Consider the following 15,242-nt stretch of genomic DNA (forward strand, 5'->3'; position numbering starts at 1 on the left):
CAGACTCAGTTTTCCAGACAAAGTCCTCAGCACTCCACTGACCACAGTGGGCTATCTTTGTGACCACTTATGATGTCTTTGTTAACACTGAGCACTTTCTGATAACTGCATGAACATGACAGAGTTTATGCTCTTTCTAATACACAGCCTTAAGCAGCTCAGCACCTGTGCCAGCAGCAAGCTCTGCTGTGACAATTCTTACAAGGCAAAGGGCTTGCTGCTCTGATTTGGTGGATATGATCCTCCTTAGAAAGATGGGAGTAACTTTCTGCCTGTGGTCTCTGTGTTGCCATTCAGAGCAGAAACATTTTCTAACAGCTGAAGCCCAAGATGCTGGCCGCACCTGGCTCGCCTGGCAGCCCCGTGGCCTGGCAGCCCCAGGATGGACGGAAAGGCTTCTTACCTCAAAGCAGTAGTCTTGTCCCAGGATGCTACTGTGGACTGGTTTGATGACCACTTCTTCCTCCATACTGAGATCCAGAGCCTCAACAGCACTACTAGGACTGAGCAAAGACTCGTGGGAGCGTGATTCTTTCAGCCTCGGCATTAGATGGGATCTAGAGGAAAAATGGAAGAGGATCAGTGGATGCTTTCCTTCCCAGAGAACTTTTAGTCTGTTAGCAACATCTGCAGAATATTCCTGGGAATATTTTGCCATGAGATCACTGAGAGCCCAGAATAGAAGGGACTGCTAAGTTGTCCCATGTGTAAGTTGGTGAGCAGGTTCTACTACAGGCTGCATGTTCAACAAAAAAGCCTTTTCTGAACTCCAAGGCAGTCAGGACCATGCTTTGAGAGGTCTGTAGAGGCAGGTCTCTGCACAGCTGAGTATGTTTTTAAATGCTCATCACACCCAACCACCTCCAGGTGTGCTGCATTATGTGTGGATTAGAAAGGCCAGCTGGTCCCAGCACCAACTAATGGGCTGCACAGCACAGGACTGGGTTTGCACACTCACAGGAGATCCCACTAGCACCCTACTCCATTTCATACTGCTTCACGGCACCCAGTCTCTACTGACAGGAAGATTTTACCTGCAAAGAGGGAGGAGTCAATGACAGAGCCTGGACAAACCCCTGAGCTGGGCTTGCTCACTGCACAGGGAGCATACCTGGTTAGCAGCTGGCACTGCCAGGGCAGATGTCATCACTGTGAACAGGCACCCTTCTCCCCACCAAAATGCACACATCTCTACCAGGGATGCAGACAGTGTCTGGGTCCACCCTCTGTCACCAACATCCCGAGGGCTCCTGTGCTCTATCCAATTGTTACACACATCCCTGGGCTGGGGACAGTGTGGAAAATAAAGCCATGATAGCCCTATTGATTGATCTAAATGCTCTGGAGTCCCACTGGCAGCATTTAGCAGCAGGGAACCCACAGACAGCGAGCAGCACACCATTTTCGAGGCAGCCAATACAATCAATGGTGCTGTAACTCTTAAAGCAAAACCAGTGAGCTCGAGGGGGAAAAAAAGCCCCAGAAAGATAGCTGAGCACTCCTGGGGAAAACACAACAAACCCAGAAAGTGGCAAGGGACAAATAACTTGAGAGCAAAGCGAGCAGTTGCTTTTTCTATAGCCTGCACCATGGAAAATGTTCCTACACCAGCCAGCTCACAAAGCTCTGAGCCTGACCTTTAAAACCTCTGGCAAGCACTTTGGGGTCTGCCAAAGAGACCACGTGTCCTCTGCCTACAAAGGGTGCACAACGCCTTCTTCAGAGGCACAGAAGGACAGAAATATAGGGAGTCTGAGATATTCTCAGCATGGCCTTTCATGAGTGAAACAACAATGCTCTCAGTATACTCCCAGATTGCTTTGTCTGTGCGTGTTGAGTTGTGTCTTTCTCTAGAACCAAGCTGACCAGAACACAGAGAAATGTCAATAGTGCATGCAAAATTCATTGCTTCCAGTGAAGGGCACGCCAAGCTGAATCCAGAAAGCTGCCAAAGGAGCTTCTAAGATAAACAGTAGCAGAAGATAAACAGCAGCAGAAGATAAACAGGTGCTTCTCCAGATCTGCCATTAAGATTCAGCCATGGATGAGCCCCTGGGTGATAAGGGATCAGCCTGCAGCTGGGTTCTCCAGCTGAGCACGCTAAACGGCCAGCTCGAAGAGCTGCAGGCCAGCCCTCCTCGCCAGCAGCACGGCAGGACAGCCAGCCTGGGGACATGCTGCTCCGGGGCTCAGCGACAGCACAGCCTCCAGACACTCCCTGCTCCTACTGAGGCCGGCAGCCAGGACCAGCTGTGGTGCTGCCCCTTAGGCATCTGCAGAAAAGCAAACTACAGCACTGCAATCTCTTCTCAGAGGACAACCCCCAGCCCTCCAACGTTAAAAGCCCTGGGTGAACAGAGCCCTGTGCTGGATCAGAAGTGGTGGCTTTGAAGCAAGAGGCTCTCTATCCCATTAGTGATTCTCTAAACTGCCCACTCACCCCATATCTCTATGGTGAATAAATTGATCTTTAGGAACTGAGCACAGTCATTTCCCAGTACTTTGTGGCAATTTTACACTATTTTCACAGAAAAGGGTCCATATCCTTTTCCTCTGAATGATACTGCAAATTAACTCTAATACAGGCAGGCAGATCAAGTTACCTCTGGATGCTGAGTGCAGAACCAATATCCAGCAGCTCAAGAACTGACAATACCCACTGCTCACCAAGCCCTGATAAGGCCAGAATCAAGGCATTTAGGGTAAATCTTATTCCCATATTTTACAGATGAAATTAGAAAAGGTAAGTAACCAAGCTGAGACCTGCACTGGTGTGTGGACAAACATAACTATCCCTCATCTAAACCTGCAGCTCAGGAACTGCACACCTGTACATCACCGAGCTGGGCTGCTTCACGCTGCCCTATGAATTTTTCTTAAACTTAAACCAAAACAAGTCTATTTTTCATTTAAAACTACTGCAGCTGCGAGGCCACGGGTGGGAGTGCAGATGTGCAATACTAAGAACTACCAAGGGGGAGTTTCTCAGGACTTATGTTCTCACCAAGTTCAGCAAATGCGTATTTATATCCCTCCACACTCTGCTGTATGCCTCTGGGAATCCTAAAATTAATGGGACTTTTCTTAGGCAGGAGGTTATTTGTCAGGTTCCTGCCTCAGCAGGATCCACTCCCGTGATGTCTTTCACCCCTGAACGGCTGATCAGATCCAAGCCAGGTCAGTAACAGAAACATTTCTCACCAGATGCTGGTCTCAAACCAGCCCTAAAAGGCCCAGCATCTGTCTGTGTGTCACGAGCTAAGTGGGGAGATGTCATTAATTAGAGACTCTCATTTGAAATCTCAGAGGAAGGGATGAGAGCTCTCTCTGCCAGAGGCAGCCCTGGCAGAGCAGGATGAGCACTGCCTGTGCAGAGCCTCCTCCCAAGGGCGATGTCCCCATCCTTCCCCAGCACCCCAAAGCTCCCCTGACCCTACAGTGCTTAACCCGCAGCAGCCCAGCATGGTCTGGGGAGCCTGCAAATGTCCCAGGGTGAAAGAAGGGCTACACACCATCAGTCTTCAAAGGACACCAGTTCCTTTCATTTTAATACCCTGTTCCAGGGGAGAGAGCATTTCTCAAGCCCTTTGGTAAGTGACATGACATTTGCAGCAGGAGTCCATTTACTGGAAGAGGTTTGCAAGTCCACATTACAGCTCCCACAGCCTTCCCTTTGCATTAACAGTAAGGAAAAGGTCCTGCTAAGGCCATAAGCTGCTTCCCTGACTGGGAGAGTGAGGGCACTCTTCTTACCCAAAGGATCACTCAGCCTTCCCCTGGTTTGGGCAGGTAGCACATAAACCTGCCAAGTTACAGTGAAACCTTCCAAGTGAGTGCGTCCCTGGCTCCTCTGCATCAGGCTGTGACAGACCTGGAGAGCTTCATCCAAAGACAATCACTGGGTGAGGCCTGGCAAGTGCCAAAAAAACACCCAACCAACCACTTGCTGATGAGGAAATGTAGAAATGCTCAGCACACAACAGACTCAGCCCAAAATGGAGCATCAGGCACCAGGGTAACTCTGCTGGTGTGCTCCAGCTGCTGGGCAGACCCATCTTAGTTCTCTCCATCTCTGCCCCAAGACTCATCACCTGCAGCCAAGATTTCTTCAGGGGAAAGCAGGCATGTTTCCACCAGGAGACCCTAGCAAGGTGCTGTCTCCAAAGGAGCATACCACCACCCTGGGGCAGAAGCAGTGATGTAAGCAGGAGTTGGATACTCCTCAGCTCTGCCTGCTTCCACCCAGCGTGGGCAGAGAGCAGCATCCACGGTGACAAGGATACCAGTGTCCCTGTAAACTCGTGCTCTTCCTTAGCCATCTGACACCCTACCAGGCAAAGGCACCAGGAAGATCATTTGCTTACTGTGAACATACACTTCCAAGGTGACAGAGGTACTTTGTTCAAATTCATTTCTCTACCATCACTTTTCAAAAGGCTGCCTGTGGGGCCATCCAATCTCTTGCTGTGTACTCCAGGTCCTGTCCTAGCTTACATGAGCTGATCAAATTCAGCTCCTACACCTTTGTTTTACTACAGTGGGAACGGCCAGCTGCCCAGAGACATCTCACAGCAGGAAACCCTCTTTCCAAACAGCACGTTCAGTTCTTTTTGCCATGGGCCTGATTTTAATCCCTTTCTACTCGCCTAAAGTTCAGCTGAAATGAAGGGGGAGAAAAATCTCATAAAAGACCACATTAGTTCTAAAGAGAAATAACATTACTGCTACCGGCACTGACCTGCAGAGTCCTACAGAGAGGCAGCCAGTCTCTGGTTATTAAAGAAAGAGGTTTACTGCCCAAGAGCAACGAGAAAGGATTGTTGTTCTAAATAATGAAAGTCATAAAACATTACCATGTGAAGGGACGCTATCCCCCACTGCCTGCTCCCTTCACAGGCAGCCAGAATTAGGGACGTCAGGTATCGCCAGACTGTGACAGCACAACTAATCTAACCTGGACCTTGTGGGCTGCAGCCAAGGCTTTGAGGATAGAGAGGAACAAGCATGGAGGGACAGTTCGCTCATTTTCTCCTCATCAAACTTCAGGGATGGGTTTTGAGCAATGGAGGCAGCAATTGTCCAACTACAGCAGCAGCACAACACATGCAGCAGCTCCACAATGACTGGAAGGGTGGCCCAGGAGCCCAGGGCTACAAGGAAGGAAAACGTGTAGGGTCTGTCTCCATGGAATTATTCTGGAATAAGTCTTGTGTTTACACTCACACACTCTTATTCCACAACTGCCTTCTAGTGAAGACAAGTCCTCAAAGGGGCAACACCATCAGTTTTCCTTTCAGAACCTCACTTGCCAGAAGCTACCCAGCTGCTGCTCATGTGGGTTTATGGGGAACATTTTCCTAGTATTTTTGAGAGACAGAAGGGAAGAGGGAACCTGGCTGGGTGGCTGCAGAGGGATGGAGCAGACACAAAATGTACCACTGCAACATGGTGGAAAAAACAAAGAACCTTTCTTACATCTCCTGTTCCACTCTGAGCGCATGATCAGATTGGGGAATTCTGAAGAAGTCCAGGAACTAAGCTGAGCTGAAGATGTCCTATTAACACCACCTGCAGAGTTGGCCTCTGCAAGGCGAATGCCTCCCCACTGTCAGAGGGACCTGATCTCCCAGATTACAGGTTTGACTCTGTGACACATCTCCTGGTCAGGGAACATTCCCTGCAATGGCTTTTCAAGGGCTGACAGTTTTTCTCTCTGACCAGCTGGGAAGAGGGTCTTTAGGGCAGCCCTCACCCTCTCACCAGCACACATCCACTGCAGGGGGTTCAACATGCACAAACGCAGCGGAACAGAGTGTGAGAGCCACGTGCAGCATAGACAGAATGTAAATCTGTCTCCAGCCTGGGGATTAGGCTCTCTTATGAATGAAAACAAAGTGGGCAACTCCACCAAACTGATTTGCAGCATCAGATGGGAGAAAGGTTTTAGCAGTCACAGATGGGGAGTACATCACACGCCGACCTCTGCCAACTTCACCACAGGCAGCAAAATCGGATGCTGGGAGCTCTGCTCTATGCAGCCTGCCCCTCCCGAGGCTTGGGGCCTCACTGCTGCTGGTCACAAACTTGGACTATGCTCTCTGCAGAGCCCAAACTGGTCCAAAGGCTGCATTTCTCATGCAGCAGATGCAAAGCCTGCTCTCATATACAGCAGCTCTCCCCTAAGCCCTCACATTGCCTCATTAGCAGTGCCCCCCCTGCTCAGTGCTGCCTTCCAGCTAACCTCCTGACCACTGCTGGGAGTTCTCATCCATTCCTCCCCAGTGCCTCATCTTGCTTCGATTTCACAAGCAAATATGAAAGTGATGTTATGGGAATAACCAAGCACAAGGGCACAAGAGAACTTGCATGCTTCCAGAAGATTCATGTTTTGGGTTTTATTTTCCTGTAGGACAAGACACGTGGATGAAGCCTCAGCATGCAGCCAACATCCTTCTCCATGTTCTGTTAACCTAAACTTTCTCCTGCAGCTTTCCAGACACCAGCTGCTGATCCCTGCCCTGGCCATGGGTCGAAGCAGAGGTGGATCCTTCGCAGCATCTGGGGCTCTCTGAGCAGCAGAGTGCTGGAAAACACCCCTCAGCCCACTCAGGATGGGAAACTGGTGTCACATGTTAGCCTCACTAACGTAACACCTTAGCTGAGCAACACAAAGGACATGTAATTAAACCCATTAATGCCTGCCCTTGTTTTTAGACTGTTCTCAGTTTTAACCAGCAGCAGAATTAATTACACTCCAAAGGACTCCGTCAGCTCATACCGGATTCCAAATGTTGTTTTTGCCAGAGCAAACCTGAAGGATGATTTTAACCCGTGACATTCACCTGAGCATGGGTATTTGTTTGTTCAACAACGTGCCACTGCAAGGCTTATCAGTGACAACCTGAAAGTCCAGCACAGTATAACCAGCAAGGGCACAGAGGACCTGCAAAATCTAGCAAAATGCATCAAAAGCAAGAAGCATGAGGTGATCAGAAATAGCTATCCCCTGTTTCCCACAAACAGAATGACACTACCATTTCACTTGCAACACAAACTGATGCTTTATGGAAAAAAATTATCTTTTCTTATCATATCAGCCTAAAGCAGCAGATAAAGCATTGTACCTGTGCACATCTGATGCAAACAGCAGTCACATCTTCACCACTCCAACCTGGAGTTCACACCACAGCCCTGAGAGTCAGACATTCCCACAGCACCACTCTCAGAGTGAACAGGGACTGCAGAGACCCAAAAAGCACCTGAAGAACCTCCAAAGAGGCGCAAGTGAACCCACGGCATACGACCCCGAACCCCTGCCACCTGCCACGAGCAGGAACCCATGAAGCACAGGGTAGCCCCCAGATGGATCCCAGACTCCCCAGTGGAAGGAGGGTGGGGATAAAGGGTTTGATTTTTATCACTGAAATTTTGCTTAACATGAGTCTGAGGCAGAACCTGGGACAGGGAAGGAAAAGCATGGAAGGGTGTCTCCCCCCTGAGAAGAAGGGAACCTGAAGCCCTATCTCCCACAGCACGGCCCTGGGCTCCAGAGCCCGGGTTCGGGCCGCTGCCTCGGGCGGCGGCGACGACATTTTAATAAATAATGATGAAAACAAATTCTTAACACACAGAATCACGGACAGGCTAAAAATAAACCAGCCATGCCGAGCAGCGGGCTGGGGCGGCCGGCGGGGCTCGAGTCACGCAGCGGAGGGTCGCCAGCAGCCGCAGCGGCCCCGGGCCGGCCCTGGTCCCGCTCCCGGTCCCGCTCCCGCTCCGGGCCTCCTGGCCGTGCCCGGTGCAGCGGATCGGGGAGCCGCCGCCGGCCTCCGCGCCTCCATGTCCATACATACACACATACACACACACACGTACACACACACCCGCAGCCCTCCCCGCACTCACCCGCAGGGCCCGGCTCCTCTCGCCGCCCCGCTTCACCTCGGCCATGCCGCGCTCCCGCCGGCCGCAGGCGGGCCGCCCCCCGCTCCCCGCCGCCCCGGGCCGCCCCCGGCCCCGCCGCCGCCGCTGCCGCCGCCCCGCCCCGCCCCGCTCGGGCAGCCGCTGCCGGGGCTGCCGGATTGGCTGCGCTGTAACTGGGCAGAGCGCCCCGGGCCCGCCGCCCCCGCTCCTCGCTCCCCGGCCGCGGCACCGAAAGAGCGGCACGAAGCCCGGGCAGGGCTGCCGAGGGATGAGGGTGGGGATGGCTCTCCCCAGGAGGCCGGTGGGGCCCCGCCTCGCCCTCCTGCCGCCCAGCAGCATTCCCGGTGCCTGGCGGGGCCGCCGCCCACCCCTGCGCGCAGCCCGCGGTCGCCCAGCCGCTCACCCCTCGCCCAAAGCCCGCTTGTCCCGCGGCCGTCCGTAGCCTTCATTTTGTTGTGCTAAAGCTGGGGGAAAGCCAGTTCTCCGGGAGCTTGTATTTTTGCAAAGCCTGCACCAGGGCACTTCTTCCGTCCCCTAGGACGCGGGGCTGTCCCGCAGGCCGGCAGCACTGGGGAGGGGAGGAGGAAGGCAGCCGCCAGCCCGCCCGCCCGGCTCTTTTCGCCCTAGGATGCGCCACGCACATTCCTTTCCCAGTTTGGAAAGCCGAGTCACTGACCTTTGCAGCAGCGCAATCCACAGTAAGGAGTAGCGCCTGCAGCAGCAGCCAGCAGCTCCGGCCTGAGCCATGCCCCGCAGCCGGCTCCCCGCACGCACAGAGCCGAGCGATCCCGCATGGGAGCGAAGCGCACCCGGCGAGGCTCACGGCCCGGCGCCCCGGTCCTCCCGGTTCAGCTCCGGGTTGTGTAAGTGCAGAATCACGAAACACGGTGCCCAGAGCAGCAGGTAAGAGGGAGAGGAGGATGCAAGACAGCGGAGAACGGAGGGAAAGGCTACACAGCATGGTCCCACTGTCCTGACTGCCACCATCCTCTCCCAGCCCACGCCGACACGTTCCCAGAGCCAGGCTGCTGCTGTCATCGTGGCGTATTCAAATGCCTCCATTACTCATCAAGAACAAAGTAGGACTATCTAGTAAATGAGAAACCACCACATGGCACTGTCCCCTGCCTGTTATTTATAGCTGCTTCCTTTTCTACTTCTCAAAGTCTACAGTCCATGTCTGCAGCAAACCATAAATCCTCTAGCTCATGCCAGGCTGCTCCAAATCAGGGACGAAAGCAGGTGCCTGGGCTGCAAATTCCAGTCAGCTTTGCAGGGGAAAACGAGAATAGAGGTAAATGCCCCTGCTTGAAAAGAATCCTCAGGTTTTCCCCACACCAGAGCGGAAGGAGTCGGGTCCGAGAATGGGAGAGGGACAGGTCCTGCCCAAGACAAGCAGGCATGAGTCTCGCCTCCTCCGGTGACTTGCAGGGTGGATTTCCAGAGGGACTGTCCCTCCAGCCAGCACCACTGCGTGCAGCGCTGACAAATGAGTCGAAATTCATAGGTTCTCTGCCCAGTCCCAAGACTAACTCCCCACACATCGTCACTCACATGCCTTTCCTCCTCACCTCCAAAGGACCCAGAAAATGTGAATGACAGGCAGCATTATTGCTGGGCTTGAATAATAAGAAGCACTGTCTATCACTTAAGGGGGTCCTTGGCTTCTTTCCAGGGTAAACTGGTCCCCGTCACACTCTGGGGACAACAGTATCAGCTCACCAGCCACGCTGGCAGCGGAACGCCCCAGTCAGTGCATTTCCCACCTCGCCTCCTTAGCGAAGCAGAGGCAGACCCTTTCCCCTTGCAGTCTGCAAACACTGCTCTGGATTTAGCACATTTTGCCTCAGTTTTGCCTACCCCACTTCCCCCGCCAGCAGTTTGAAGTTTTCTCACCCTTTGCTGGCAGATCCCATGCAGAGAGACAAGCTTGCTGTCCTCGATCTGCTTTTCAGGGCTTCTATAAAGTAGGGCACCAGCATCAGCCCAGCATCAGGTTTTTGATACATGGCTGGAGTAGCCAAAAATAATAAGAGGCAGCTTCAGTCAATCTTTTAGCGCTCAAATCTGCAGCAGCAGCAGCAGCACAGGGGTCCTTTGTGCAGCACAGCAAAAATACGGCACACGTCAGACTGAAATCCTGGTCAGCAATCCACGTCCATTCCTGCCCGCGAGCCGGGCTCACCAGCAGCTTGGGAAGCCCTTGCCTTGTGAGGTCCCCTTGCTCACTGCCATCAGTTCTCTGCTCTCCGTGTTTCCTTCAGCACCTTATCTCCCTGACTGCCACCAAACGTTAAGGTCAAGTTACAGTTTTACCAACCCTTTTATCTTTCTGGCAAGGCACGAAAACGCAGAACCTGAACTTTGGAACAAGCCCTGACACTTGCAGTGGGTGGAGGGCAGAAGCAGCTGTAGAAAAGAGAACCCAGATTCTTCTCTGCAACCCAGCACTGGAGTATTTTTTGCTGCACGTTCAGACGCATTATTAGGACAATTTGGAAGGAAGTCCCAAACCCATGTGCTTTTGGCTTGCATTCCAGCAGGAACCTAGATACACTGGAAACTGTGGCAGCTCCAGCTGACGTAAGGGCCCAGCACAACTTCACTATTGCTACCAGATGACAAGGAAGACCAGCAAGACCCAGTGAAAGAGCTCTGCTTGCTGGGAACCACTCAGTTGATTTTCCCTTGTCCCAAACCTGAAATTCCAGATGGTCAGTCTACACAGGTCTAGCACAGAGCCCAGGCATGAGGAGATGACGTAATGTAGGAACTCGGAGCCCCTGGGTGCTCTGTGGTACTGTCCTGGTGCACATTCATTCTCCACAAGTGACAGATGTGTTTCCCCAAAGTACCATCTGCCCCTTCTCCAACAAACTACCTCATTGATCACACTTGGGTTGGTGTCTAAAGCACACAAACTTCTTGGGGTACAGGTCTATAATACACAAGTCATTCATTCCCTCCCACCCCCTCCCCACAGCCTCTGGACTGAGTCTCCTTGTGTAGCTCTGGAGGTGCAGAAGTGAAATCTTTGCAGACCAAGGCCTTGGGGGTGGCTCTTTCTCCCTCTCCAGGGAGTGCCAGCAGTGAGGAAATCTCACTGGGTTGACTCAGTGTTTAAATACTGCTGCAGTGAGTGTTGCTGCCACCAACACAAAGTCTGTACATCAAAGTCTCAGCCAATTTTATTCCAACCCGGGGTTTCCCCCAGCTTCCTCAAAACAAGCTTATACTTCATTCCTCACCTGCACAAGGTGGTGTTTCCCTGCAGACTGTTTTTCTCCCCACGGGTGCCCTGTTCAGAAGGTGATGTGCAGGTGTACAATGTGGTCAGAGCCATTATTACACTGACATCTTCCCTGTGGTGTGGGATCTCTACCCCTTCTTCATGTTTGCACCTCCTGCTACTGATGGGATCCCAGCACCCACCCAACTTCCTGGTTAAAGAAACAGCATTTGTGAAAGCAAAGGCACTGTGCTTTGTCAGAGGTCAGGTAAAATAGTACCTCCATTAAAGTCATTAAAGGAAATTTCCCATTCACGGTTAGTGATTATTTGTATTTTCTGTAGTCCTCTTTTCCTGGGCTACTTTTTCTCCTTTGGTCCCTGCCTGGCTTATTCTGTTTCCCCAGCTGGCCAGGGGAGGATGGTCAGACAGAGCTTTGCCTCTGGCCCTCTGACCTTTCCAAACTCCTGCTATGTTTACTTTTTCAGCTATTAAACCTGGGTCTCTCTCACATTTTATTGACTGTGAAACCAGTGCTTTATGGCCACCCTTGTCTGTCACTGGGAAAACATGAATTCCCCAACAACCCTTAAGAATTCAAAGCAGAGAGGACTGTGATTACCCAGATTTAATCCAAATTTACAGTTAAAATCAAAATGCCTGTTGATGTCCTAAAAAACACTTATTGTACAAGTTCCAATCAGCATAATTAACATTAAAGCTATGTAATGCACCACAGGCTGGCTGTTACTGGGCTACCGCTCAAGAGCTGCAGTGGGCACAGTCATTACTGTGGGGCCGTTCTGAAAGACTCCTCAAGGGGTGTACATCAACCTGTGGCACCATCAAGCAACATACAGATTTCACTGCAGATACTATTGAATTGGTTCTCAGGACTCCCAGTGCTCCCCATCAAAGTGCACATTCACACAGCAGCCTCCCAGGGCTGGAGAACCACAGCTCAGCAGCCCCTCGGCACCTTGCCTACACAAGGGCATGGTTTGTCCTTCAGTTCCATTTCAGCAGAAAGGTAATGGGAGGCTGAAGGGCAGGAGAATCAGTCAGGCCTTGCAGCCTGCAGGAGCAACACCCAGAGTAAACCAAGAGATTATTTAAAGAGTTCTTCCCCTGCTTTGATAAAATGTGCTTGACGCTGACAAAAGCTGAGCTGCAGCACTGCAGAACTGACACCTCTAGCGCTTCTGAAAGACCAGGCACCGTATCAAATAGTGTTTGCACTGAAAAATATTTAACCTCTGACTGATGCAGCCTTCTACACTGTGTTTTGTAGTGGCTAGACAGTGGATCTGGACCCACCAATTTATCTTTCTGCTTGTAATTAGCTCTTCACTTTCCTGCTGTCCTGAGCCAGCATTAGACTTTCCTCCAGGAATGCAATCCCGGTGCCTAGGAAGCTGCCTGTACTGCGATGCCCCTGTGCCTTCCTGGAGGTTTTATTTAAAATGTAACATGAGCAGCAGACTTTTATAAACCTTTCGGTGAGGACCCATTCCTGCAAACATTCAGCATCATTCTGTGCTATTAGTCTCGCTTCAGAGACACCACTTAACATTCAACCACAACTGGAGCCAAGATGCATTTGCAGGAGTCAAGTTCTGAATTTCTAATCTAAACTACACAGGGGTACTAATGGCGTAGGACTTTGAGCCTGACAAACACAAGTCCATGTTTTAGCATCTAAACTACATTTTATTTTGATTTGTCCTTCTGACTAACACTGCTGGCACATACAAGAGCTTCAAGCTTAATAGGTAATAGCTGACTTCAGAGACTGAATGGTGTTCTTAAACAAAGTGATGTTCTTAAAAACCAACATCCAAGGAATGGAAAGTTTATAATCAGAATAAAGTCAGAGAAATGATCTTCTGCTCCTGCTGAACTCTCTCTTAAAAGAAAAAGAAATGAGGAAGAAAAGAAAAGCTCAAAGCATTTTAAAGTTTGTTTTGACTGTGTGTTTTATCCAGAGATAGTACCAGGATATAAAGCTAATTTCTTCCAATTGCTATCTGCCTTCTAGCCAGATAGATTTTAGTGTCTTTTAGGGATATAAAGCACATCCTTCTCATGGGAACCTTCTTTTCAGATGGAATGAGAGATTCACACTGATGAAGCTGGTGATTTTTCTATGGTTTTCAGAACTGTAACTGGAGGCAATCCATCTCAGGGAGCACACACACTGTCTATCCCCTGCTCTCCTCCCTCTCTGGTATGTTACAGGACACACAAGCCGTTGGAAGACAATAATTTTGCACTCATACACAGCACCTGAGCATATGTGGACAAGGTTGAGATGAAATCAGAAAGCACTGAGGGATGCTAAAGGCAGAGCCAGTGCTGAGTGCCTGCTTCCAGCCCATCAGCACTGTCCCCAGGCTTGTCTTGCAGGCATGGATGCTGGAAGTGTCTACGAGCCCCTTTCTCCTGACAGCCTGGGGCTTTGCCTTCCAGGGTGCTCTCCTCAGCCAACTACCAACAGAAATCAGTAATGCTGACACATGAGCCACAGCACCTCGACAAACAGCCACATCCAAACTGAAAACATCCCCAGATCCCCAAGCAGTAAGACGTGTCTGACTGCACAATCTGTGCAGCAATGCCTGTCAGAACAGGACCTCAGGAAAAGCACTGGAGAGCATGCAAATCCTGACTGCAGTCCACATCTACCCCCACAACACACAGGTAGGAAAAGGAAAGGTATTTTCAAAGATCATCTTAGTGGTTTTTCCTGGTCTCTCCATATGTCTTTTCTGACTCAGACCAACAGCCCATTTCCAGGAATGAAACATTTTTCCTGGAGCACTGTGTTCTGCACTGAGCCTGTGTCAGTACAAGGGACCTTGCTGGGACCTCACACCCCCTTTGGCCAGGTTGGTTCTTACCCTTCTAGACTCCCTGACCAGAAATTAAACTTTGCAATACTGGGCTACCCTGCATCACTTCTCCAGCTCAGCTCTTGAAGTGTGTCATTACTGCATGCTTCATGCAACATCAGGAGGAGCCACTTCCAGAGCTGATGCAAAAATTGTTATTAAAACTTAAAAACTGTGAAAAACTCTTTAGAAGGCCAAATCCTGGCACTGCCTTAAATTAAATTACAGCCACAGTCTGCCAGAGGTACATGGATAAGCACAGAGCCAAGCTTGCATGCAGCCCTTATCCACAATCCACACCTGCTGCTCCCTTCTGCAGGTTTAACTAATGAACACAGTGTACAGCCCAGAGGATTTAAGATATGGAAAAGGTCAGAGTGAAGACTCAGGAGTGAAGAGCAGATTGAATGGGGGTTCATAAATGACAGGCCCATTTTAAACTGAAAATTAATTTTTTTCCAATAAATTAGGGCAAGTGAGCTTTCCTCCACCTCAGACAATGCTGCTCTCCCTGGATATAGACTGCTGGCAGGAGGAGGAGGGCACGTGCACTCAGCAATCAATGCTAATACCCTAAAAAAAATTAAACCTCTGAAAATTAATTCAATGGAACAGTAATGATTTCATATAAATCTCTGTATAGCAAGAGCTGATAAACTGTCACAGTGATACCTAGCATCAGTACAGCCTGAAAAAAATAAGCCTTTGTGTTTGATTTTTTTGTTACAGAGGGTTGGTGCAGTCATTCTGCCATTCTGTGCCTCAGTTTCCCAGCTGTGGGTACAGGCTGTGCCATCAGTGAATCCGGGAAAGCTGCTGGGGTCTGTCAAGAGCTAATTATGGTTACACAGGACCGATAGGATGCAGCTTCCTGAAGATGGAAACACTGCCTGTTCTACTTTAAATGAGAGTCATGGTTTGTGATTTCAAAACACAGTCAGGATGGCACTCTCCAGGGAAGGGAGGGACAGGCTTTTATCAAAGCCATGCTAAGTGTATTGGACTCTGGGTGTGTTTGTGAATGAGAATGTGCCCATACAGAGTGTGCCTTGTGGCACCTGCGGCAAAGCTGCCCACCCTGCCAACAAGCTTTGCACATCTAAATCAGACCTCAGAAGTACCAAGTCTCTCAACCTGGCTCAATAATATCTTCATTAAAAGGAGACGATGAGCAGCATGTCAGCTGACCATTCACTCGG

The 15,242-nt window shown here is 50.6% G+C and overlaps 1 protein-coding gene across 1 annotated transcript in view; it reads right to left on the reverse strand.

Annotated features, from left to right (window-relative positions):
* DAB2IP (DAB2 interacting protein) overlaps positions 1-15,242 on the reverse strand; it is a 162,231-nt gene that overhangs the window by 45,962 nt on the left and 101,027 nt on the right. The window contains 1 exon segment of the mRNA XM_068155821.1: positions 404-557. Within this exon segment, the coding sequence (XP_068011922.1) occupies positions 404-557 (154 nt within the window).

Source organism: Melanerpes formicivorus, unplaced genomic scaffold, assembly GCF_026170545.1.
Source record: "Melanerpes formicivorus ecotype bairdi unplaced genomic scaffold, bMelFor1.0.p_v2 SCAF_33, whole genome shotgun sequence".
Classification (NCBI taxonomy): Eukaryota; Metazoa; Chordata; class Aves; order Piciformes; family Picidae; genus Melanerpes; species Melanerpes formicivorus.